General features: G+C 42.3%; 1 protein-coding gene across 4 annotated transcripts; it reads left to right on the top strand.

The window, feature by feature from the left end:
• Positions 1-671: 671 nt before the first annotated feature.
• cracr2aa (calcium release activated channel regulator 2Aa) lies at positions 672-24,746 on the top strand. 4 transcript variants are annotated; one of them, XM_029696837.1, is made up of 18 exons: positions 672-689; positions 4,803-5,090; positions 10,369-10,480; positions 10,719-10,920; positions 12,158-12,304; positions 13,479-13,569; positions 13,680-13,775; positions 15,262-15,449; positions 15,567-15,638; positions 15,911-15,959; positions 16,131-16,219; positions 16,627-16,984; positions 19,097-19,226; positions 20,244-20,325; positions 20,648-20,762; positions 21,828-21,929; positions 22,428-22,504; positions 23,067-24,746. In XM_029696837.1, exons 2-18 carry the CDS (start codon positions 4,875-4,877, stop codon positions 23,152-23,154), a joined length of 2,214 nt encoding a protein of 737 aa, XP_029552697.1. In that variant the 5' UTR covers positions 672-689; positions 4,803-4,874; the 3' UTR covers positions 23,155-24,746. The 4 variants fall into 4 exon arrangements, with proteins under 4 accessions (XP_029552697.1, XP_029552695.1, XP_029552696.1 ...); XM_029696835.1 differs by lacking the exon at positions 672-689 and adding an exon at positions 709-811; XM_029696836.1 differs by lacking the exon at positions 672-689 and adding an exon at positions 1,564-1,697.
• The last annotated feature ends 1,781 nt before the right edge of the window (positions 24,747-26,527 follow it).

Genomic DNA, 26,527 nt, shown 5'->3' with positions numbered 1-26,527 from the left:
AATAATACTGAAATTGTGAAAATGATAATAAAGAGCTGTTTGAAACGACCGCCTGAAATTATAGCCTGTTTTGGTGTGATGGAGTTTTGGCACGCCTGGTGAATTAGAATAGACCAATAAGAAAGAGAGTTCTAAACCACTCTGCCAATTACAGCTAGTTTTCAGTTGTCCTCTCCCCAGTCAGTCTACTCCCAAACAGTCCTAGCAAAATTCTTGCTTGATGAATTGCTCTTTGCTAAGAAGCTTTTTTGTTGTTGTTGACCATTTTAATTTAAAACAATCACAGTAAGGTATGTAATTGTTATTCAGAAATGATTTGATATTGAGATTTTAAAAAGTGGCTGCATTGGACATATAAACAAATCCTACTTTCCACTGAAAAGTTTACAACACATATACTTGAATAACAGTGCAGATGCATTTTGGTAACAGAATGATGGCACGAAAGCTCACTGTTACTAAACTTTGCATCAGCATTGTTCTTCAAGTAAAGTTTTTTTGTACAAATGTTCAGTGGAAATTGTTTAAAAGTTGTCCTTGTGCATAGATGTGGTTCGTTTAACTGCAATTATTGATTTTAGTTTGAAATACCATTTCAAAGTAAAGAATCTGAGTCTGTCACACTGTTGCCATGGAATTGCCCTATATCTACAGACGCGAATCGACCTTGAGTCCCTCCCAGCAGGCAGGTCTGTGAAATTCCTCCAGTTATGTCGTAAACAAAGGAAATACAGCTTGTTGAAGTTGTGACAGATACACGTTTGAAGTCGCACAGTACATGACTGTCTTTAGTGCCTTCCAGTAACACATGGTAATGTATTACTTTAGCTTACTATTTTAGAAAGTAGGCTACTTTAGCTAGCTAGTTGGACTGGACAACTATCTGCAGTGACGGGTGAACCAGAATCTGGGTTTACAGGAGACGTTCTCCTCATAGATTCGGGTTCAAGTGGCGGGTAACGTTAACAGTTTGAGAAGGATCACTCTTTGTTAACTTTGTCGGCAACTCTTTCATTTCTATTTGACCTTAGTGCTAAATATGTTATTTTTTGGCTGAAGTGACGAGACTGCTTTTTATTTTAGAAACATGTCGCGACACCCGCGATAACATCTGCTAAATATGTGTATGCGACCAATACAATTCGATTGGTGCTTTCAAGACAACTGATAACTTCAACAACAAAAAAGGCCAATTTATTACGGCAGTGATCTTTAGTTCGGAAAGTCGTAACTAGAAAGATGCCAGAGTTTCCCGACTTGGAATTCCGAGATGGATGACCGTTCAAAATATTTTTCAAAGTCGGAGCTCGTTTTTTCCGAATTCCCAGTTGTCTTTAATGCACTGAAGTCGAGATTTCCGAGTTCCCAGTTGTTCTAAAAGTGGCATCACGTAGCCTACAGGTAGTGGTGTTGGTCACTTTATTTACGTGTTGTGAACTGGAAGTATCACATGCCGTGGGGTCTAGGCCTAATCATTAGTCCGAACAAATTCAGCTAGGTCCATCTACGTTTTGCAACAACATCGGCGTAATGAATACGCTTCTGGTTTGATCACCTGTTAGAGGTCAAATAAGTAAACTTAATATTCAATGATTTTGGCATCTCTGTCTCATAGGGTGTGCTAGGCAGTGTGCCAGCCAGGATATTGTTGATTGATTTTCTACAGGAATGGGTTATCACTAAAGTTCACTAAAAAGGTTAGTCTACATCTTTAGAAAATGCAGAGCAGAACCACATTTTTCATCCAGTCATTCCTTTTATAACCTGCAACACTGCTTTGCTATTGCATCACAATATTACATTGCAGACCTGTTAGACAATTGCACTACACCACGTTGGAATTGTATAATTTCTCACTATCCATGATGGTTAAACTGAGAAGTTGGCTCAACCAGGAAGTGACTTTCAATTGCCAGTTTTCTGACTGGGTAAACTTGAAAAACCTATGACCAGGTCGGATGTGCTGAAACCACTGACTGACACATGACCTGATAGGCAGGCCAGCGTTTGTTTGTACAGTCCCAAGAATGAACATTAGATCACATATCAAGACAGGAAGCGGTTTAGTTACCACACATTGACCTAGTTACTTATGTCATAGTGAAAAGTAATTGTCAAATGACAATATACCCATTCTACACTTTTCAAACTTTGATGTATGAATTGGGGTGGTAGGAGGCAGAATAATGCTCTGTTACCACATCATATTTACACATTTATCCTGTTTCCACAATCCAGTAATTGTCTTACAAAAAAGTTTGCTTTGTGATTTTTTTCTTTTTCTTTCTCTTGCGAAGGTTGGTTGGCTCCCTCTTGCTATTTTGTTGCGCTTCAACATCCAACCACTTGCCGATTAGGCTTAACCTAGTGAAGTGATCAGAAGGGGTTGCAGACTGGTCATTCAGGTACTCTTCAATAACTTTACCTGTGGTCATAAGCTCCAGTATGACTTTGACCTGCTGGTGGACCAGCACACACAGGAGAAGTTGCTTTATTTTTCTAGGGCAAATGGCTCTTGTCATAGTTCAAACAAAGGAAGTAGAGTAGTGAGACTGGCAGCACAGAGTCTGAGTGCTTCAGAGACAGCCCAGTAAGAGTTTTGCTCCGGAGATGAGTCACTTTCAGAGGCAGCCTGTTTGTAGGCAACCACAATTTTCTGTTGAACTTAGTGCATTGTTTTTTTTTTTTATTGTTTTTTTTAAACTTTATTGAGTGTCTGACTTTACACAGTTGTTGCTTCCTATATTGATTTAGTGTTGTCTATTTTAGTATCTAGCTTAATCAAATAATGTCATACATTGAAGGCCCTATGTTGCCTCCCTTCATTACTTCTGGTTTGATGCAGCAACTTGGAAGATAAGTTAGCTAACTGTATGCAAAGTAGTACAGCAGGTTATTTCCCTAAGTTGACCATTGAAACAAGCCAATAGCTTACAGCAACATTTAGCTTAGACTGTTTGAAATTCAATTGTTATGGAGACTGCACAAGGCATATGCTACTCTGTTCTACTTCGCTCATTAGCCTACATTGTAGGTCATAGACTCCTAGCTAAGACGGACAGTCTCTTGTTCTATTCAACAGAGGGTGTACCATGTGTCATTCATTGCATTGTAAATAGCCTATGTGTTTGAGTTGGCGACGTGTCATCATGCCATGTGGATTGTTAGGAGTCCATTACATAAGATCTCAAGTCTTCAACCTCCGTGTCAAATATCGTCTGATCCCGGTGGGTCGAGATGCATCCAGGATGATGAGATTCTCGGTCGAGATCATAAACTGAGTAGGTCAATTCATGATAGTCGTGTTGTCACGCGATTTAAAAGTTAGAGGATTACTGGTCCTGTGCAAAAGAAAAGTGTCAACTTCAGAGCTTTTAGAGTGCAATGCACAATAAAAAAGTATTTCATATTCTATATTTAATAGTGTTCAGAGTCTCCTGGATCGGTTTTCAGGGTTTAGTTTACAAGGGTTTTCTCTTACTTTGGCGTGAGCAGTTTTTTTTTGTCAACAAAATAACCATCCAAAAATGTTGATGCGGAGCATCAGACATTTAGCTAGTTGGAGCATGAGGAGGAATAGGGAGCACATGTATTCCAGCTGCAGACAGTCTGAAGTGTGTGTACGTCTGAATTGGCGTGCATGTGTGGCGGTGCACTCTCTGTTCTCTGCCTGCCCTGCAGTGACTCAGCCTGCAGCCTACAGGAGGAGGACAGCCCCTTTAAGGCAGTCTTCCATACCAGTGCACACAGGAGCCCATATAGACCTAACCGCCGTGTGGCTTTACCAGTCAATATTTCCATGCACGGCCCTTCCAGACAGGCCAAAGTACTCCTCCGGCTCTCAACTTGTCGTCGATCATCAATCCATTCACTCGTACGTGCTGTGGTCACACTGTGTGCCGTACCAAGAGAACAGTAGTACTGTAGTCTTTTGTGGACGCACAACACACAGTCAACCTTGTTGGATTGAGAGTTCAACAGTCTCCTATGTTGATGCATTGCATGATGCGGTGCTGTAAGAATTGTAGGATTCCGTACCGTTTGAGGCTTTTTTTCTCCCGTGGACTGGATGCTTAATTCAGAAGAATGTCTCTTTCCTGTTAGCCTCTTTACCCTGAGAAACCAGTAAGAATTGGCCCAGCCTAGTGCTAGCATAATTGTTTCCTTTGAACTACTCTGATAGAGAACATGCTACTTCCCACTGATAGGGGGAGGGAACTAAGTTCGAGCTTGGGGCTTCTGCCATCTGCTCTGTGATTTTACTTCATGGGTTTTTCGACTAGTTACACACACTCTGTGGTCCTCTTTGACCCAGTAGTCTGCCTAAATTGGAGCTGTTTGTCTAAACTGTTTATGGTCACTTCTCTTTAGCACCTTTCTTTGTTGATGCGTTGAAAGTAGGCTCTCTCCTTGTGAGCTTTGAGTTTTGCATCGCTCCTTCTAGGCTTGTTGTACTGTATGTTTTTTTAGTTGGCTGCTTTAGTTGGCTGCGTTATTAGACTACAAGTCATTATATTGTAATAAGACCTAGGTTATGTTATCACAACAAAATGAACAACTTAAAATGCTATGTGAAGAAAGACCATAGTCTGACATGTCACACTCCATCGTTCAGAGAGAGGGTTATTTTGAAGGGATCCATTTTACCTTTTCTCTCTCTCGCTCAGAGCCTGGGCTTCATCGACTAATTAAAGAGGCGGTTGCTAAGAGATGACAAGCGGTGACATTGCTGCTGAGAGCCTCTGTGCTGCAGCCTGAACCTGTGTCTCTACTCTGGGTCTCTTTTCTCATCCCCTGTCTAGATCTGACTACACCTGACCCATGTGAAGGAGTAGGGGGAGAGGGAGCGAGAGGAGCCACACCACACACACGCCATGGCAGCTTTCACCAGTACCCCCAAAGGGAGATCCAGGAGTGCTCCTCGGTACAGAGACTGGGACCAGAGCCCGGCCGAGTGTGACTGGAAGGACTGTGAGGCTGGAGGCGGTGAGAGATCTACAGGACACAGCACCATGCTGGAGAAGACCCAGGACTTCTTCCAGATCTGTGACATCGAGGACAAAGGCTTCATCACTCACCGGGACATGCAGGTGAGATCACCTACTGTGTATGGTCGCACTCAGTGAGCCCCAAACCGTCCCATGGGAGTTAATGACGTTTTTAGGTTACACCAGCATTATGCATGTTCCCATCCTTAGTACTGTGTATATGAGTTACCTAGTCATTATTTCAGAGTAACACATTTCAAATTGCTGACTTTTGATGTTGATTGACAGTGCAAGTTGTTGTAGTTGTTTTCTGAACTGTGTTTTGATCCTTCAGAGCAAGAATCAATCATGAGTTGTGGTGGGTTTGTTGGAGTTACATTCAGTAGCATTTGAGGCTTTTTCCCCCGTGGACTGGATGCTTAATTCAGAAGAATGTCTCTTTCCTGTTAGCCTCTTTACCCTGAGAAACCAGTAAGAATTGGCCCAGCTTAGTACTAGCATAATTGTTTCCTTTGAACTATTCTGATAGAGAACACATGATACTCTGTGGATGTATCCTAACCTATGCACCAGCTCCCATAGCTCATTGTTGTAATTTAGGCTTTTGTCAGGGCATCTGAATGACTGCTGTTGACAATAGCATACAGTGCCTTCGGAAAGTATTCAGACCCCTTGACCTTTTTCCAAATTTTGTTCTGTTACAGCCTTATCCTAAAATATATATATTTTTTAAATCCTCAGCAATCTACACACAATACCCCATAATGACAAAGCGAAAACAGGTTTTAGAAATTCCATTGATCGTCCTTGAGATGTTCTTACAACTTGATTGGAGGCCACCTGTGATAAATTAAATTGATTGGACATGATTTGGAAAGACACGCACCTGTCTACAGTGAGGGAAAAAAGTATTTGATCCCCTGCTGATTTTGTACGTTTGCCCACTGACAAAGAAATGATCAGTCTATAATTTTAATGTTAGGTGTATTTGAACAGTGAGAAACAGAATAACAACAAAAAAATCCTGAAAAACGCATGTCAAAAATGTTATAAATTGATTTGCATATTAATGAGGGAAATAAGTATTTGACCCCCTCTCAATCAGAAAGATTTCTGGCTCCCAGGTGTCTTTTATACAGGTAACGAGATGAGATTAGGAGCACACTCTTAAAGGGAGTGCTCCTAATCTCAGCTTGTTACCTGTATAAAAGACACATGTCCACAGAAGCAATCAATCAATCAGATTTCAAACTCTCCACCATGGCCAAGACCAAAGAGCTCTCCAAGGATGTCAGGGACAAGATTGTAGACCTACACAAGGCTGGAATGGGCTACAAGACCATCGCCAAGCAGCTTGGTGAGAAGGTGACAACAGTTGGTGCGATTATTAGCAAATGGAAGAAACACAAAAGAACTGTCAATCTCCCTTGGCTTGGGGCTCCATGAAAGATCTCACCTCGTGGAGTTGCAATGATCATGAGAATGGTGAGGAATCAGCCCAGAACTACACGGGAGGATCTTGTCAATGATCTCAAGGCAGCTGGGACCATAGTCACCAAGAAAACAATTGGTAACACACTACGCTGTGAAGGACTGAAATCCTGCAGTGCCCGCAAGGTCCCCCTGCTCAAGAAAGCACATATACATGCCCGTCTGAAGTTTGCCAATGAACATCTGAATGATTCAGAGGACAACTGGGTGAAAGTGTTGTGGTCAGATGAGACCAAAATGGAGCTCTTTGGCATCAACTCAACTCGCCGTAGTTGGAGGAGGAGGAATGCTGCCTATGACCCCAAGAACACCATCCACCCGTCAAACATGGAGGTGGAAACATTATGCTTTGGGGGTGTTTTTCTGCTAAGTTGACAGGACAACTTCACCGCATCAAAGGAACGATGGACGGGGCCATGTACCGTCAAATCTTGGATGAGAACCTCCTTCCCTCAGCCAGGGCATTGAAAATGGGTCGTGGATGGGTATTCCAGCATGACAATGACCCAAAACACACGGCCAAGGCAACAAAGGAGTGGCTCAAGAAGAAGCACATTAAGGTCCTGGAGTGGCCTAGCCAGTCTCCAGACCTTAATCCCATAGAAAATCTGTGGAGGGAGCTGAAGGTTCGAGTTGCCAAACGTCAGCCTCGAAACCTTAATGACTTGGAGAAGATCTGCAAAGAGGAGTGGGACAAAATTTGACCTCTGTGATTGCCAACAAGTGTTTTGCCACCAAGTACTAAGTCATGTTTTGCAGAGGGGTCAAATACTTATTTCCCTCATTAAAATGCAAATCATTTTGTAACATTTTTGACATGCGTTTTTCAGGATTTTTTTGTTGTTATTCTGTTTCTCACTGTTCAAATACACCTACAATTAAAATTATAGAATGATCATTTCTTTGTCAGTGGGCAAATGTACAAAATCAGCAGGGGATCAAATACTTTTTTCCCTCACTGTATGTAAGGTCCCACAGTTGACAGTGCATGTCACAGCAAAAACCAAGCCATGAGGTTGGAGGAATTTTCCGTAGAGCTCACAGACTGATTGTGTCAAGGCACAGATCTGGGGCAGGGTAACAACACATTTCTGCAGCATTGAATGTCCCCAAGAATACAGTGCCTTCCATCATTCTTAATTGGAAGAAGTTTGTAATCACCAAGACTCTTCCTAGAGCTGGCCAAATCTGGGTCGAAGGGCCTTGATCAGGGAGGTGACCAGGAACCCAATGGTCACTCTGACAGAGCTCCGGAGTCCCTCTGTGGAGATGGGAGAACCTTCCAGAAGGAGAACCATCTCTGCAGTACTCCACAAATCAGGTCTTTATTGTGGAGTGGCCAGACAGAACCCAATCCTCAGTAAAAGGCACATGACAGCCTGCTTGGAGTTTTCCAAAAGGCACCTAAAGATTCTCAGACCATGAGAAACAATATTATCTGGTCTGATGAAACCAATATTGAACTCTTTGGCCTGGATGCAAAGCGTCACGTCTGGAGGAAACCTGGCACCATCCCTACGGTGAAGCATGGTGGTGGCAGCATCATGCTGTGGGGATGTTTTTCAGTGGCAGGGACTGGGAGACATGATAGAGGGAAAGATGAACAGAGCAAAGTACAGAGATCCTTGAAAACCTGCTCTCAGGACCTCAGACTGGGGCGAAGGTTCACCTTCCAACAGTACAACGACTGTAAGCACACAGCCAAGACAACACAGGAGTGGCTTCGGGACAGGTCTCTGAATGTCCTTGAGTGGCCCAGCCAGAGCCCGAACTTGAACATCTCTGGACAGATCTGAAAATAGCTGTGCAGCGACGCTACCCATCCAACCTGACCGAGCTTGAGCGTATCTGCAGAGAAGAATGCGAGAAACTCCCCAGATACAGGTGTGCCGAGCTTGTGGCGTTATACCCAAGAAGACTCGAGGCTGTAATCTCTGCCAAAGGTGATTCAACAAAGTACTGAGTAAAGGGTCTGAATACTTATGTAAATGTGAATAATAAAAAAATATATATACATTTGCAAAAAATTCTAAACCTGTTTTTGCTTTGTTAATATGGGGTATTATATGTAGATTGATACAAATCAATATTAGAATAAGGCTATAATGTAACAAAATGTGGAAAAGAGGAAGTAGTGTGAATACTTTTCGAAGGCACTGTACATTTAGCTAAATAATGCCAAACCTAACAACTGCAACAAATCCTCCATAGACCCTTTGTTAGCTTTGGAGACAACAATCTGGTCATTTCACAAGGCTGTATGTGGAGGACAGGGGCTGCGTTTGCTCCATAGAATTAAATGGAACACTTTTATATCTCTGTGGTGTGCTCATTAGAGATGATTCTGAGGATGTAGCCTGTATCTATCTTATTCAGGAGAGCATGTGAAAGAGTGACAGGAGCCCACAACACATACGGGCAGCAAAGAGCCACACAGAGCCCTGCTTTGTCATACAGCAACTTCATTTGCGTTACTGTGCAGATCCAAATGCTTCTTACATATTCATCGATGGGCAGAGTATTCCTTTGATCGAGCACTTGTGAGCCCACACCGTGACGAGAGTCTCAATAGAATAGATCCCTTTGATCCAATGTTTATGGAAATATACAAAACATGCCCCTATACCCGCTCCCCGTGTTCGTTTCTGAGTTGTGAAAGTAATGAAATCAGCCCCCCAAAACATTTTTTTGTAATAACGTCAGTGCATAACTGTGTGCACTCCTGTATAATACATTACAATTGTCTTCGTGAATATGTGTTATGCAACTGAAATGCATTTCTGCTTGTCTATCCTTATATGACCTGAGTAGATGGAACAGAAAATGTATTTCTCTGCCGTATGCAAGTTGGTTTTAGATTTAGTCGGGTATTTACTATGCCTGATTAGGCTTACCTTGTTTATCCATAAGGGCAAAGTGGATAAATAAGTAATTTAGCAAAGTTCTGAACACATCAAATTCTTTTTTTGAACATTTCATGAATGTTTTCTAGCGACTGCCAGCATTAACCCTGTATGTGCTCGTACCGTTTTCTGCTGATTGCACAAACAGCCTTACGATGTTTCTCACACCGTGACCAAGAGGGTGGCAATGGTGTCTCCGGCTGTGATCTCTGTCTGCTGACATAAGGGATGTGTTCAGCCCAGATAAGAGTTTAACAAGGAGTTCCTACTACAAATTTCACAAGTGGTTTCGGTGTAAACATAGACATGCCCGACTCACAGAGGTGAGGCAGCGCTTGGCTTTTCTGCATCGTTGTGGTCTTTACTGCTTATTGTCAGGGTTTCAGAGTTTGTTTGCTTTCACACACTGCTTGGCCTTGCTGTGTAAATGGCGGTTTGGGCGTATGTTGACTGTTTTGTTTTTGACTTTGGGCAGAAATGTTCATTGCTATAATGTTTTGCGTTCAATCTGAACGAATGAATGTCTCAAGTTTATTAATATAGACGTTTTATGGAGCAGCCAGTCCTAGTTGTTAACGGTTCCTTTGTCATGAACTCGCGTTACGTCGGTTGTGTGAATGCAAATGATACACTTTATGAACAGGAAGAACATCTGCTCTCCTGTACATGACCGTCTTTTCTGATGCTGATGATACTGTTGAGTGTGTTCCCAGGTGTTTGTGCTTGGCTGGCAGCTGTTGTACCGTACTGTATTGTTGGCACAGGAGGCTTCTGAGGGATAATGGCTCGTAATAATGTTTGGAATTGAGTGAATGGAGTTGCATGGAAGCCGTGTGTTTTTTGAGTTTGATACAATTCCATTTATTCCGTTACTATGAGCATGTTGTCCCCCAATTACGGTGTCTGTTTAACGTAAAGACTTGAGTCCTTCAGGTCCCCAGTTGTGTCCATGGCACCTGATTTGTGTTGTGTGTCCTGCTCTGCAGAGGCTCCATGGACAACTGCCCCTCAGTGCAGAGGAGCTGGAGAATGTCTTCGACACCCTGGATTCTGACGGCAACGGATACCTCACCCTGCAGGAGTTCTCCTCAGGGTTCAGTACGTTGACTATGTCCTCTTCTCACTTTCTACTGTCCAATGTACGTTGATGTGCTGTGATTTGTTTTGAAAAAGTGATGTAGTTTGATTTGTTGCATCTTCCCTTTCCACATAATAACGTTAACTGCGCTAGTGCACTGTGCAAGCAGAGGATGCAGCTCTGGGTAGGTACAGATACATAGAAAGAGAGGGAGTAAAGGGTATTATAAATAATCTCCTGGACTCTTTATTTCTCCAGGTGAGTTCCTGTTTGGCCGAAGGATCTCTGTAACAGAAGGGATGGGGGATGCCTGCCCCATTTCCAAGGAAGCCAACCAGGGCCCCCCAGACTCCCTTTACCAGACCCAGTGGGAGGAGAGGCTGATGGGCAGCGAGGACGAGGAAGAGAGGCACTTCTGCATGCTCATGGAGAGCTTGGGCGCCAGCAACGTCTTTGAGGAGTGAGTGTTTGTTTTTGTCTGTGACGTCCATACTATGTGAATCTTTGTCCAACCCTAAATAATGCCCTCAAATGACCAGTCTATTCCTTTAGAAATATTAGATTGATTGAAGTCAGCTGTGCAAAACAAAAAGCGCTAAGTTGCCGCTCCATAGTAGTGCTAGCCATTCTGTTTCAATCTGCTTGCTTTGATATTTCTCAAATTCTATAAGCTTAACAAACAAGCATAAAGTCTACAGACATGTTTAAGTAGAAAACAGATGAAATACCTGAGGTCACTGTCGTCTACCCAAAAAACCTCACATAGGAAAAGTTAGTCTAAATTGAGTTGGGTTATTTAACCTTGGACAAATCATTATAGTCACTGACATTCATGTCTGTGGATGTATTCCAGACATTGGTTGGTGCTGGTACCAGTGCTTTTGCCTTTTGAACTCCAGGCATTCAGAGGAGAGAAACGAGAGAGCCGGGCCTCGTTTAATGCATGTCTAGACTCACCTTCAGCAAACAAATGTGGCTCAATAAAAGTAAACGGTAGTAGGTGAGGATGTCAACTTGATAAGTACATCCTATTGACTGTCTGCAAACCTGGGTTCGAACCAGAACGCAATGCTGACAATTTACATCACATCAATTTGCTTCAACCTCCGGTGTGTTTTCCATGAAGTTGACACGGCATGTAACTCTACTGTGAGGATTGGAAAGTTTCCATATTTGTTTAGGAGTCTTCCAGAGGCCTGCTAGTCTTATCAATCAGTCCAAATTTCAATGAACAGAGATCCATCAAACATGCATTGAATGAGATCATTTTCTCAATTGGTCTTTCCACATATTGCCCTGCCAAAATATTACATAAATAAGTTATTCCAGTTGTTATCTGAACACTGACATGAAGACCATGGCACAGACAAAGATAGTGCTATTTTGACAACAGTAAACACAATTTTCTACTAACAGGAAATGGGATTTCCTAGGCTAAGATCATCTTGACCAAATGTCAATTTTGCACAAATATGTCAGCACGGCTGCAGGCAGCCCACAGCTACCCACTGCCAGCCTGCCTACATTGTCCTAATTGTTCACATTGACCTAAAGGTTCAACTTGAAGTACTTTTTTTATTTTCTTCCCCCACCAAGAAGTACCTCAGTACAGTTGTTCTACACAGAAACCTGAGTACAGACTGTATTCCATGTCTTGTCATTCAAACTAATCTTTGTTCTGACCCCCTTCCCATCAGCCCTGGTGAGGTGCGTAGTCTGTGGGCCCAGCTGAGAAGAGATGAGCCGCATCTCCTGTCCAACTTTGAGGAGTTCCTGGCCAGGGTCACCTTCCAGATCAAAGAGGCCAACCAGGAGAAGAGGGAGATGGAGAGCGCCCTTAAAAGGTAGAAATATCGCCATTCATCAGGTATTGGTACCTATGTAGAATTTGGGCAATTAGTAGCTCACTGTAGCCTGGTCCCAGATCTGTTTGTGCTGTCTTGCCAACTCAAATAGTCATTGGCTAGACAACACAAACAAATCTGGGACCAGGCTAGCTCAATGTTCCTTTACAGATAACCTCTGCCCGAGTAACGAAGGGCAAAGTAGCTTACTGTATATGCTTGCTACGATATGAATGCCATTTAAACCTTTTTTGCATTAGGGCATCTATAGAATGATCGTCCCCAGTTATGTTTTTTCTGGGGGTTTTTTCCCTTAAAATTTTTTTTTATTACTTAAAGTATAGCTTTTTCTGACTGACAGATTTGTAGTCCTTAGTTAAGCCTGGGAGAAGTGTTTAAGTTTTACAGTGTGGGTGAAAGAAACTTTTACTCCACCATTGGGATGTGGCTAACCTCCCAGCTCCAAAGCAATATTAAGTGCTTGTGAATGTGCTCCCAAAACTCTCACTTTCTCCAAATTGTGACAGACAATGTTCATGGCAATTTTACAAGGAATATTACTTGACAATCTCTACCTGCTTGTTTATTATGTCATGTTTCAACTGAGCACAGCGTAGCTTTTGTACCATAGTGGTACATTATCACACAGTTTCCCATAGCTGAAAAGCAACCTGTTTTTGAGGCCGTTTCTAAGTGAAAGGAATGCAGATGTTGGAGGAGGCTGCTATGGTTGGGTTTTATGACAGGTGGCTCACACCGCAGCTGTTTCGAAACTCGTGAACATCTTTCTTGCTGTAGAGACGCAGGGATTCGATTTGTTTTTCAAGCTGACCGGAGTGGTCAGGCCTTTAATGGTTAAGTAATTTATAGTTATCCTTTTTGATTTTCAGATGTGAACTACACTGATAATAAGTGCACTTTTTTTCTTCTGGTACTTATCTGAAACTGTTATTTGTTGCTGTGCCTGTTCAGAATGCGTCATGCTAGCTTACAGTTGACCTACTGTATGATTTTGAAATGGCAGACTGAAAGCTTAACTAAACATTTGATAACGCTTGAGCGCTCCATTTTCTTATGTGCTGCCAAAGCTAATGGAAAAAGCTTTATTAGCATTAACAAGACCCCCCCCCCCAAAAAAAAATTTTTTTTTACAAATAATTCTACATCCGAACAGAAAAGCAGCAACACATGACGACGAGATCCAGCGCTTATATGAAGAAATGGAGCAGCAAATCAAAAATGAGAAGGACAGGATCCTCCTGCAGGTAAAGGAAGAGATCTCCCACTGCATACGCCTTGTTAGTAACCTCAGTTTTTGGGAAGATCCTCTTGCTCTCTCGTTCTCCCTCCCGCTCTCTCTCTCTCCCCCCTGCAGGACTCTGAACGCTTCCTGTCTAGGAGCCAGGACCTTGAGCATCAGCTCTCCAGTAAGGAGCGGGAGCTGGAGCAGATCTTCCAGAAACAGAGGCGGGTGAGTCAGGACACGAATGATGAGTCCTTGACGATCACAGGCACTGATGGGTAGATTTGCACTGTACAGAACTTATTCTTTTTGATTCAATCTAATTTTGGTGACCGAATTGTCACCAGTTATTATTAGTAGACTCTAAGAGCTGTTGCTGAGTGTCTGTCTGCAGCGTATTCTTTAATGGAAACTAAGTGATGATCATGTGTAACCGTGACACTCTCACAAACAGAACTCCACTGAAGCTTTTAAGACAAATTAGTCCATTGGAAATTAGTCTCATTTTTAATTTTATGGGGAGGGGTGGAGATTAGCTTTAATATTGCAGATTGTGGCTTCCATCAATGTAATTGTCTGCATCATTTCCAAAATGTATTATTTTCCCCGTACCTCCCCTAACTGGAGTAAACTAATGGGCAACAATTAGTCTTACTCGTACTTCTTCATTTACATTACAAAGGGGAATAAGGCCTGAGTTCCTACTGTACCCAAGTCACCAAGGCTTTCTCTCAGAGGTACCTGAGCGCCTCTAATTATTATGTCTGTAATTCACATTCCATGTTCCTCTCTGCCGACCATGTTAATAGAATGGCGGAACATTGACCTTAATGGGAATGTCTGTTCTAGAGATTCTACTTCTATGCTGCCAACACAGTCTCTGTAAAGGAGGCATCCAGACGCTATGCTGGCTAGCCTCATCGCAGTGTCGCTCAATTAAAAAAAAAATATTGTTTTAGATCCCATGTTGGAGCTCTTTGGCTTATATATGTAGAACAGTGATAGTAGTGTTTGAGGCTACAGTCAGACCACAGCCTTATGTGTGTCCTCACACAGCCCGTGGATTTAATGGATGTGTGTGGGTCAGACCACAGCCTTGTGTGTGTCCTCACACAGCCCCTGGATTTAATGGATGTGTGTGGGTCAGACCACAGCCTTGTGTGTGTCCTCACACAGCCCCTGGATTTAATGGCTGTGTGTGGGTCAGACCACAGCCTTGTGTGTGTCCTCACACAGCCCCTGGATTTAATGGATGTGTGTGGGTCAGACCACAGCCTTGTGTGTGTCCTCACACAGCCCCTGGATTTAATGGCTGTGTGTGGGTCAGACCACAGCCTTGTGTGTGTCCTCACACAGCCCCTGGATTTAATGGATGTGTGTGGGTCAGACCACAGCCTTGTGTGTGTCCTCACACAGCCCCTGGATTTAATGGATGTGTGTGGGTCAGACCAGGCCGGCAGATATCACTTGTTTCATCTTTTCCATTCATCAATGCTCGGTGTATCGTCGCAATCACACAATAGACACTGATTTGCTAAGGCTGATCAGACTATGATTGTTACTGCATAGTAGTGTCTGGGAAATTGTGTTTTTAAAGCTGTATATGACCAGATGAAAGTGCATTTTGTAGGGCGTCTGCTTTTGGCTGTAGTGTTTTTGTGTGTTGTCTCCTCTGTGTGACCGTGGCCCCTCTCCCCTGTGTCCCCTCCCCCAGCTGGAGTGTCAGTGTCGGGAGCTGCACAGCGAGCAGCACGTGACCAAGGTGGAGAATGTGAAGCTGAAGCAGACCAATGAGGATCTGGCCCAAGAGCTGGAGCACACCAGTCAGGAGCTGATCCTGGCACAGGAGCAGCTGGGCCTTCTGCAGGAGCAGTCGTCACGCCTGCAAAAGGAGAGGGAGAGGTAAGTCTGCTTGTTTGTGGCTGGCTGTCTGGTTGGCTAGCTGACTGTCTGGGATCCTGATTGGGTCTCCTTGTGAGTCCACAGTACACAAATATGTGGATTTGTTTTCCAACACAGGGAAATGTACCAGGTCACAGAGGGATTGCAGAGAGAGCGAGCAAGCCTGCTGAAACAACTTGACCTGCTGAGGTAGAAGTGGAGACCTACAGACACACACTAGGAGAGAGGCAATGGGTTATATCAGTCCAGGGGCCACTGTTCTCCAAATCAATGAGCAAATAGTATACTGTACAATAGGGTACAATGTTATATTCACTACAAACCAAGGCCACCCATCCATCGAGCAGATAGCAAAGCATATAGCATTGACCTTAGGCAAACTCCTCGACGCGGTTTCCCACTTGTTCTTACAAAATGTTTTTTTTTTGCAATGAACCCATTCCTTCTTATATTGTCTCCAGGGAAATGAACAAACACTTACGAGATGAACGAGATACGAGGACATATCAAGTAAGTATTCGCATGCATTTTTCATTGTCCTTTTGTGAAATCCCATGTCTGTCTGATCTGTTTGATAAGATCCTATCCTAAAAACGTGATTCCTTGAAAAAGCATGGAACCTAGAAAACATTTTTTATCCAATTGCAATCAAACTGTAGATTTAAATTAGTTGTTTTGCAGAAACTGAGGAATACTGTTGAAAATCCTGCTTGGAACCCGAGGCCTGGATCAAATACTCTGAATCCCTTTGACAAAAAGGCCTTTAAATGGTAACCATTTGCTCTGAAATGCTTTTAATACAAATTGAGTGAATACTGTCTGATTCAGTCGTGGAGGCCTTAATTTATACTAACGTTCAATTCACCTACAATACACACTTCAGTATGACTGACTGTAGCTTGAGTAGTTATTAATGGAATGATTCATATTTTCTAAGTAGATGGCATTACACAAAGTAGAACAAAGCACATGGCACAGAATTCAATAGGGCTGCAGTTGTAACTCACTGCAGAACATGTCCGTACTGTATTTACATTGTTCTGAATATGCAAATGCTTATATAAATATGCGAGTCAATTCACATTCTACAGCCATACCATTATGTTCCAAAAAAAAAGCAATTGTCAGCCAATTCACATTTGTCCCTCCAATTACCATCTCATCCCTGTCTCTCCAGTGAGGAAGAGGTAGGGCTCCCCCACTCTAAGAAGAAGAGCCCGGGGGGAGTGAATGGCTACAGCCTGGAGGATGTGGTAGACTCCAAATCCACCCACAGACCCCTACAGAGGATCATCTCCATAGAGGAGGACCACCTACCCCAGCTCTTGCAGGACGACTACCATGTCCAGCTCTGTGAGTGGAGCGAGGAGGCGGAGGAAGAAGGAGAGGAGGAAGAGCACATAGAGCTGCAGATGAACTCAATATATCCTCCTAGTTCTCTTCCGACTAGGGAGCAGCAGCCAGCTGACACCAGAGAGTCAGAGACGCCTACGTCCCCCAGGGGCCAGCCTGTCGGCAAGGAGACCGTGGTGAACGTAAGACTTGTATGCTCACAGACAAGGTTGATTGGTCATAATGTTGGACAGGCTTTGTTTTTATCTCTGATCAATAGACAATGAGAAGGTATCAGTTGGCCTAGTAACCTTCCCTTTAATAGAACCTTGCCTTCCTCTTCAGGCCTTCAGGGTTGTTTATAGGTCAGTGTGTTTTTGTTGGTTCTCCTGACCCAGTATAGAGGGGTGAAGGTGGATGTACAGCACAATGTGTTCTCCTGTCTGAGCAGACCTGAGATGGGAGAACAGCGGTCACAGGGTTGGGTTTCTCACTTTGAGTGACTTGACCCCACAGTTACCCTGGCAACAGGTTTAGCTACTTGTGTGTGTTGAATGAATGTTTCAGGAAGTTTACATGATTTAATGTCATCTAGGAACTTACTCTATATACAGTGCATTTGGAAAGTATTCAGACCCCTTGACTTTTTCCACATTTTGTTAAGGTACAGCCTTATTCTAAAATGTATTAAATTGTTTTTTTCCCCCGCTCAATCTACACACAATACCCCATAATGACAAAGCAAAAACAGGTTTTTAGAAATTTTTGCTAAACTTAAATCATATTTACATAAGTATTCAGACCCTTTACTCAGTACTTTGTTGAAGCACCATTGGCAGCGATTACAGCCTAGAGTCTTCTTGGGTGTGACGCTACAAGCTTGGCACACCTGTATTTGGGGAGTTTCTCCCATTCTCTGCAGATCCTCTCAAGCTCCCGAAGCCACTGCTGCGTTGTGTGCTTAGGGTCGTTGTTCTGTTGGAAGGTGAACCTTCGCCCCAGTCTGAGGTCCTGAGTGCTCTGGAGCAGGTTTTCATCAAGGATCTCTCTGTACTTTGCTCTGTTCATCTTTCCCGTGATCCTGACTGGGCTCCCAGTCCCTGGCACTGAAAAACCTTACCACAGCATGATGCTGCCACCATGCTTCACTGTAGGGGTGATGCCAGGTTTCTTCCAGACGTGACGCTTGGCATTCAGGCAGGCAAAAGCGTTCAATCGTGGGTTTATCAGACCAAAGAATTTAGTTTCTCAGGGTCTGAGAGTCCTTTAGGTGCCATTTGGCAAACTCCAAGTGGGCTGTCATCTGCCTTTTACTGAGGAGTGGCTTCCGTCTGGCAACTCTACCATAAAGACCTGATTGGTGGAGTGCTGCAGAGATGGTTGTGCTTCAGGAAGTTTCTCCCATCTCCACAGAGGAACTCTGGAGCTCTGTCAGAGTGACCATCGGGTTCTTGGTCACCTCCCTGACCTAGGCCCTTCTCCCCTAATTGCAAAGTTTGGCTGGGTGACCAGCTCTAGGAAGAGCCTTGGCAGTTCCAAACTTCCATTTAAGAATGTGTTCAATGCTGCAGACGTTTTTTTTATACCCTTCCCCAGATCTATGCCTCGACACAATCCTGTCTCGGCGCTCTACGGACAATTTCTTCGACCTCATGGCTTTGTTTTTGCTCTGACATGCACTGTCAACTGTGGGACCTTATATAGACAGGTACGTGCCTTTCCAAATAATGTCCAATCAATTGAATTTACCACAGGTGGACTCCAATGAAGTTGTAGAAACATCTCAAGGATGATCAAAGGAAACATGATGCACCTGAGCTCAATGTTGAGTCTCGTAACAAAGGATCTGAATACTTATGTAAATAAGATATTTCTGCTTTTTAATTAAAAAAAAATGAAAATTCCAAACCTGTTTTTGCTTTGTTGTTATGTGGTATTATGTGTAGATTGAGGAAAAACATTAATTTAATACATTTTAGAATAAGGCTGTAATGTATATGTCGGAGTACTTTACAAATGCAGTTTCAAGAACTTTACAACTTGATGGTTTTATAGGATAGTAGTTGTGTTGTGGACTTAGGGGGTATATGCTGCATTCAAAATATGCTGAAATGTGTTGCTCAAATATTTAGTGCATCAGCTAGGGCCATGTCATCGTTTTAGTATACCCTCTCTCAGCATATATTGAATTGGATAGCCGCAATCTGAAATATCTTGGTTATTACTTGAGGAAACGTTAACTTAAGCACAAAAGGGAGTTTGGCAAAATGCAATGAAACTTTTCTCTCTGCTTTATCTCTCTGTGTTGTTTCCAGGAGGGTGCAGCACCACCCCCGGACCGCCTGTTTAAGATCGTGCTGGTAGGGAACTCTAGCGTGGGGAAGACCTCCCTCCTCATGAGGTTCTGTGACGACTGCTTCTACCCAGGCACCTCTGCCACCGTGGGTGAGTAGTGGCTGGCCCCTCCAGGGTTCCTTTTCTATAGCACAGCAGGGTTTTCATTAGGCACCAACGGAACAAAGCGGACTGAAACCCGGAAGGAATTACCTGGACTTAAGAATAAGAATCTCTAGGTTTTGTTTTATGTTGCAAACTGTTTTGATACTGTGTGTCCTGATCAACATGACCCAGGGCAGAGCTGAGCCCACAGACATGTGGCTGGCTGACCTCACCCTCCCTCTCACACCTCACACTGGCTTTACTCAGTAAGCTCTTTTAAATGCCGATTGCTTACACTGTGGAAAGCCGACTGTTGTGTTGATCTTGCACTACATAGGCAACAGCCTAAGCGGATAAACCATATTGTGTTACTGTTGTATTGACTGACTTGCATTCACACAGACCATAACTGTATACTTCCAATTGGCCTTTCTGTTATACAGTAGGTTAATGTTACACACCCAAACCTAGTTTGTTCTTTGACTGACTGCAAGCATACTGAATTATTCTGAATCCTAGTACGAACGGCTCCAGAACTCTAATCTCCTCTCTATTTAGACCCTGTTTGGAAGCACACAAAAATGATTTGATTCTGAAAATAGTCTTTTATTTTTTTTAATTTTTTGAGCGAGTCAGATGGATTTTGAGTTGTGTGGTCCCTCTAGAACAATGGGCAATATACTCTCAACTCTCATTGACAAAAAAACATGTTTCTCCTTTTCTATTTGAGCACAGGGGACAAATATTGTTGATTGCAACCATCGATGGGAGTAACATTTCAAAAACTCAGAGAAGGACATATCCTTTTGAAGTTCCTTGTTCTACCAGATTTTGCCCGGAAATCAATTGTTGGTTCCTTTCATCATTTTTTTAACCTTTTCTATCTACTACAAACCCAGCACTTCTAAAAAGAATACGGACAGAAAATTGCAAGGAAAAAATATTATTGGAAGGCAAAATATTGTAAATTACTTAGGTGACTTAAATCAGAGGAGTAGTATCTTGTCCATCCTGCATCAACAGGCATAGACTACAGTGTGAAAACGATAACGGTGGACAACAGCCAGGTGGCGCTGCAGATGTGGGATACAGCAGGACAGGAGAGGTGGGAACTTGACTATATTACGTGAATTTACACACATTCAACTTTTTACCTCAGCAACTTTTGTTTTGCTACATGCAGTTATGCTGTATGGCACATTGCTAATGTCAGTGAAGTGAAATATTACTGCAGTGCTTAAATGTCTTTCTTTTTTTTTATATAGTATTTTTTTTTTCAGTATTTTCTAATGAGACCATGTTGACACTTGAAAATAGTATCTAATGAGACATTTTTAGTATGAGATCAAATTCCATACTTATTTTGTTGTGCTTGAGGATAAAGTACAAATGGGGGAGTTCTCAGTTTTCCTTCTCCATTCCTTCAGGTATCGCAGCATCACCAAGCAGTTCTTCCGCAAGGCTGACGGTGTGGTAGTCATGTATGACATCACTGATGAGCAGAGCTTCACTGCGGTGAGACAGTGGCTGACCAGTGTACAGGTAAGACGAGCCCAAACACTTCACTGCTCACCTCTGAAATAGCAGGTCTACACATACAAGCTCAGAGAAATGTAGATAATACGGAGAGCCTCCTCCTGCTCAATAGCACATTCAATGTAGGCTTACAGAACATTTTATATACAATATCAGATCAAATGCGCTACCGTAAATTCCGGACTATAAGCCGCAACTTTGAACCTTGCAGCTTAAACAATGACGCGGCTAATATATGGATTTTTCCCGCTGTCAATTTTTTTTCTCCTAAAAAACACATTCTGTGACGTGCTCAGTTTTTTGGCGGCATGAAGCTTTCATTAGACCAATGAAATTGCCGAACGGGTTAAGGTCAAACAACTTTTTTGGTTACTGTTTAGATTAAATCGAGCTCTCTCAAACTTCCCATCATTCTGATTACGGTAGTCATTTTGTCACCCTCATCATGGCAAAGACACGGAGAAATGCATATGATGCAGCTTTCAAGTTGAAGGCGATTGATCTGGCTGTTGGAAAAGGAAATAGAGCTGCTGCACGGGAGCTTGGTCTTAATGAGTCGATGATAAGACGTTGGAAACAGCAGCATGAGGAATTGACTCAGTGCAAAAAGACAACTAAAGCTTACTGCTAATTTTTTGTTACAAACCGTGTTTCGTTAAAGCCTGTGTAAAGTTCATTTGTTTCAATGTACCGGTAGGCACCTGCGGCTTATAGACATGTGCAGCTTATTTATGTTCAAAATAATATATATTTTTAAATTCAGTGAGTGCGGCTTATATTCAGGTGCGCTTAATAGTCCGGAAATTACGGTAATTATTGTAATTCTTACTGGATATTTGTAAAGCGGCACGATACAAGTTACCATTCGTTATCGTTACGGATTGTGTGTCATGTACTACCGTTATGCAACATGTAGTGAATATAGATTTGTCCGTGACCTTGCTCAGTGTAGCACTGATGTTAAAAACCTACGACGCTGAATGCTGCCCACCCACTGGGTATCTGAAAGAGACCGCTGAGGATCCAGTCCTAATGGAGTGCATCAGTGCCCATCTCCGTCTCTCTTCACAGGAGGGGGCCGGCGAGGATATTCCCATCATGCTGCTGGGAAACAAAACGGACAAGGAGAACGAGCGGGAGGTTCAGACGAGAGTAGGCGAGAAATTGGCCAAGGTCTGTCTATCAGCAATTCCCTGGGGCGTTGTCTTCAACCCACAGGTTTCTCAGTGCCCACAGCCACAAAGTAGTGGGCCATCTTCTCACTGAATAAGTAAAAGCAACAAAATTCGTTTTTTGTTTTTTTTTAAGAGATGTGTGTGTGTGTGGGCCTTAAAGGTCTAGGAGTTGTTTTTCGACTTCTATCATCCCTCTATAATTTTGTATATTCCATTTTTTCCCCCCATTGGGCCTGTAGTTTCTATGGTGATAGATAATTGCTAAGTGCCTTAGATCAGTCGACCTGCTCTTATTCTTCATTTTCCTCCAATGGCCATTAGTCCAGACAATGATTACCTTTAATGTTACTAAACAGGCCTGAGTAGGAGGCTGTGTGGAAGAGGAGAGCATGATCGACCCTACTACAGCCAGTTCCAATCAGAGCACTGTACTGTACATCCCATTGACTTCCCTGTTTTTCATCTGCTAATGACAGTTATCAAATCTCCTTTGCAGGACTGCCAGTTGATTTTCTATGAGTGCAGTGCTTGCTCTGGACAAAACGTTGTAGACTCTCTGGTACATTTGGCAAGGTGAGTTAAGTTAAGCGCTGTGTGGGATTCTACCCAGCGTTTTAACAGGACATAAGTCTTACTACTTCCACATTTACTATTGTCTTAACACGACTGTTTGTCATTTTGATTTTGGCCATTAGCAAGGCTATACGAAGGGAAAGCAAGCTTAACACTGTCAGGCCACAAAATATAATCACTGTCTGCTTGGGCTTCATCCAAGCTAGGCTTTATGTGTTTTGCAATGAAATCTGACAACTCACTTGAGGCCAAATGTGTCAGTGTGTCTGGAGGTACAAAAAAACTCTGTGTTGATATTAACAAGTACAGGGAAAGAACGGAAAACAATGACCAATCTTATCATTCCTAAATATACACTTAACACACATGATAAACAACTTTATCCTAGCAGTTGATGCTCCCAACTTCAATAATAGTATTGGAATCTAATATTGGGTGATTTCTTTAGTCAAGTCTATTGCACTGTAATTTATGTTGGGATCTCACTCTCAATAATTAACAGTTAACCTACAGTATGTGACTTTGGCTCATTTCTGAGTAAAATCTCTTCTGTGTCCCCTAGAATTCTGAAAGAGCAGGAGGACCGAGAGAAAGAGAAGACGGTCCAACTGGTAAACAGCTCTTCACAGAAGAAGAGGTCCTGCTGCTAGCAACAAGAAGGCTACTAGCTAGCTTCTATCTTCTCAACACACAAGGTGATGGTGAACTCACCTAATTAAATATACAGTAGATTCTGACTAAAGTTCCTTAAGAACTCAAAGATCTACAGCACAATACCTCTCACTGTCACCCAGTCCACCTACGGTGGGAACACCCGTTTCTTGAATCTGTGGTTTTAAAAAAAAAAACACCTCTTTGAGGGGAAAAAATTTAATAAAAACGTCTTAGCATTTCACACGATGAAAGAGCCAGGGTACGTGCTGACACTGCCATACATGGATAATGACATTTTTAAAAAGACAGTCTTGCACTACAATAATAACATATAGATTTTCCTAATAAAAACGTATTTTTAATGAAAATTAATTTTCAACTAGCTAAGTCAAAACCAGTAACTATACTACTTTTATATTTAATTCAGTACAGTTTACACTGTCTGACAAATGTACTGAAAAAATAAAAGTAAACCTTGTTTATAGTTGGGTTAGGTTTCGTGAAATCTGAATTTCGTTCAGGACCAATTTAAAATTTTCCAGTAGTAGAGAAGGGTTATAACATTTGTCAGATTTGGACTTTATCTCAGATCAATCTGATGAATAGATTAGCTTATCCCTCAAATGTAATTAGGTTTACTGTGTTGTATATGTAATGTTGGGATGATTTACCAGAAGTCAACTACAGATGTGGGATCCTAATTTGACCAGTATTGTCGCAGCAAAATAATCCTGCAGCAACAGGATTTGAATGTTTAGTCCATTAACTTTTCTGCCGATGTAATGTTGCTAGATCGGGATTAGGCTACGTGAAAAGTGCAATACTGTTAATATAATGTGTTAGTGTGAGTTTTTAGTGAAATCTATGTAAATTCTGGGGCACAGAAATTCTCAGCAACAGCAGTGATCAAGTGAAGATCCTGCATCTGTATGTGTCTAGAAAGTCTAATTGGCAGCTTCTCCTTTTACACAAATGTTTGTGGAAGGTAGTAAAGCTCTGACATACTATACCTCTCTCAAAGCGTTTGCATATAAACCGTCACCACTATTTGGCTTTTTTATGTAATTGGCACAGTGTTATTTCTATGAAGGAGTTCTGTTGTACTGTAGTTGTTTGCTTAGTTTTGTCAAGAGATTTGCCTTCTCTTAGAAGTATTTGTTTGTGGACGCACTAAAACATTTCTCCTAATAATTCCATAAAAATATATATTGTGCCAAGTATCCTTGAACAAATGTTCCATTTTAAATCTAACACATTGCAATGTATGCCATCACTGCACCTGTAAAGTACTTCAGAAAGTGATAGATACGTATGAGACACTGGAGGTACCATTTAGATACGTACTGTATGTTCTGTGATGTTGAAGGATACTGAGAAATCGTCATTTGGAGCCCTCCGGTATAGAGAGTATTCCTTGTGTATTTGACAGTGTGCCATAGCACCAGGACTACTCTAAATGAACCAATTCAGTTGCATTTGTGCCACGCTACTGGGCCTGTGTTCTTGCACAATAATGTATGTGAAAATGTAAATATGAAAAATGTTGTATGGTTTCTCTGAATAATAAACATATTGTATATTTCAGTGATCTTTTAAATTAAAACACCACTTCCTTGAAGTAGCAAAGTGGATGCAATTGTGAAACTTGAATTTCAGATGACACCTAGTGGACGATCTTGAGCAATAACTTTTATTTAACTGTTACATTTTTTTTTACATTATTTAGCAGACACTCTTATCCAGAGCGACTTACAGTAGTGAATGCATACATTTCATACATTTTTTTTGTTACGTACTGGTCCCCCGTGGGAATCGAACCCACAACCCTGGCGTTGCAAACACCATGCTCTACTAACTGAGCCACACGGGACTGTTACATGACAGGAGGTAAAATTAACAATACAATACAAAGCTTGAATATAACTATTTTTCAACTCTGAATTGTCATACCAAATTTATATATATATATATATATATATATATATATATATATATATATATATGAGCACAATTTCAGTAGCTGACATGAAATAGTGGCAACCATGTTGTTTTAGTACTTAAATAACCAACTGAATGCCGTGAGTGGTAAACTGGAATAACACTAGTCGTGTTAGGTCTGCTAAAGGCCAAACCTTAAAGTTAGCTTAAATCACTGACGTAATTCCAAAGACAAGTGTTCTATGCATGCTACTGAAAATGATTAAATGGATTTTATTAAAGTTAGAAAGACTAACTGCTTTTGATCCAGTATCAATTTGTTTATCTACAGGTTTAGTTTATTATTCATCTAGCACAGCATCTACAATAGAATACTATACAAATCTATGCTCTCACAAGTAAGCTCTCAACATGAAACTGAACATAGTCAGACCCTTTACTGAACAGATTGTACATCCATCAAATGTGACTCACTCATTACTAGCCGCTGGTCTATTCATACATGGCATGTCCTACATCTTCTGAACAGTCATAAGTGCTGTGCTGATGAGCTTCACAGAAAGGCATGGGAGAGCGAGGGGACTGGGAGTGAGGATCTTGGCTGCGGATAGAAAGGAAGGATGGTGTAAATGCACGTGTCAAACTCATTCCACGGAGGGCAGAACGTCTGCAGGTTTTCGCTCCACCTTTTCTATTTGAGTGATGAATTAAGGAACGCCCCTCACCTGGTTGTCTAGGTCTTAATTGAAAGGAAAAACCAAAAACCTGCAGACACTAGGCCCTCTGTGGAATGAGTTTGACACCTCTGGTGTAACAGTACTACACAACTGAGGGGAGGTCACAGTTGGACTGGAGGACACCTCCAGTTGTTGCCTTGGCGACGACCTTAGTAAGAGCACAGGTTAAGGGAAGGAGCTGCTGTCAACTGATGCGCCGAGTAGAGAGGCCAGAATGAACTCTTTGCTACTGATCAAAGGATGGGACTATCTGAGGACAGGCCAGTTGCAGACCTGAGATCAGTGGGGCCAGAGCAAAAAATGGTAACGATGTGAGGCCCCGCCCACTGAATGCTGCAGCACACACCACTTCCTGGGAGCGATCTCAATTGCATAATTCTCGTGTCCTCTCTCCTCGTCTGCATCTCAGAATCCAGTGGAGGAGATGGTCAGAGGGGCGGGACCTCTGGCTTTCTCATCAAATGGGTTTTGAGAAGGAGGCGAGGCAAGAAGACATGCGAATTATGGAATTAAGATCTTCCCCTGGTGTGGCTTCAGTGTCTCCAAATCAACCATCTTACAGAACTTAAGAGATCATGGTTATTGTTGAAAATCGTGACTACCTAATTATCTATAGTATGAGAAATACAGCACTATAGAATAGATTTAGGGAGGATTGGAGAAATGTAGGCAGGAGCTTTTGCAGGCATCTAGA

The sequence above is a fragment of the Salmo trutta genome, chromosome 17, assembly GCF_901001165.1.
Source record: "Salmo trutta chromosome 17, fSalTru1.1, whole genome shotgun sequence".
Taxonomy (NCBI): domain Eukaryota; kingdom Metazoa; phylum Chordata; class Actinopteri; order Salmoniformes; family Salmonidae; genus Salmo; species Salmo trutta.
Note: the sequence above shows the minus strand (reverse complement) of the source record. Positions and strands in the feature narration are given on the sequence as shown.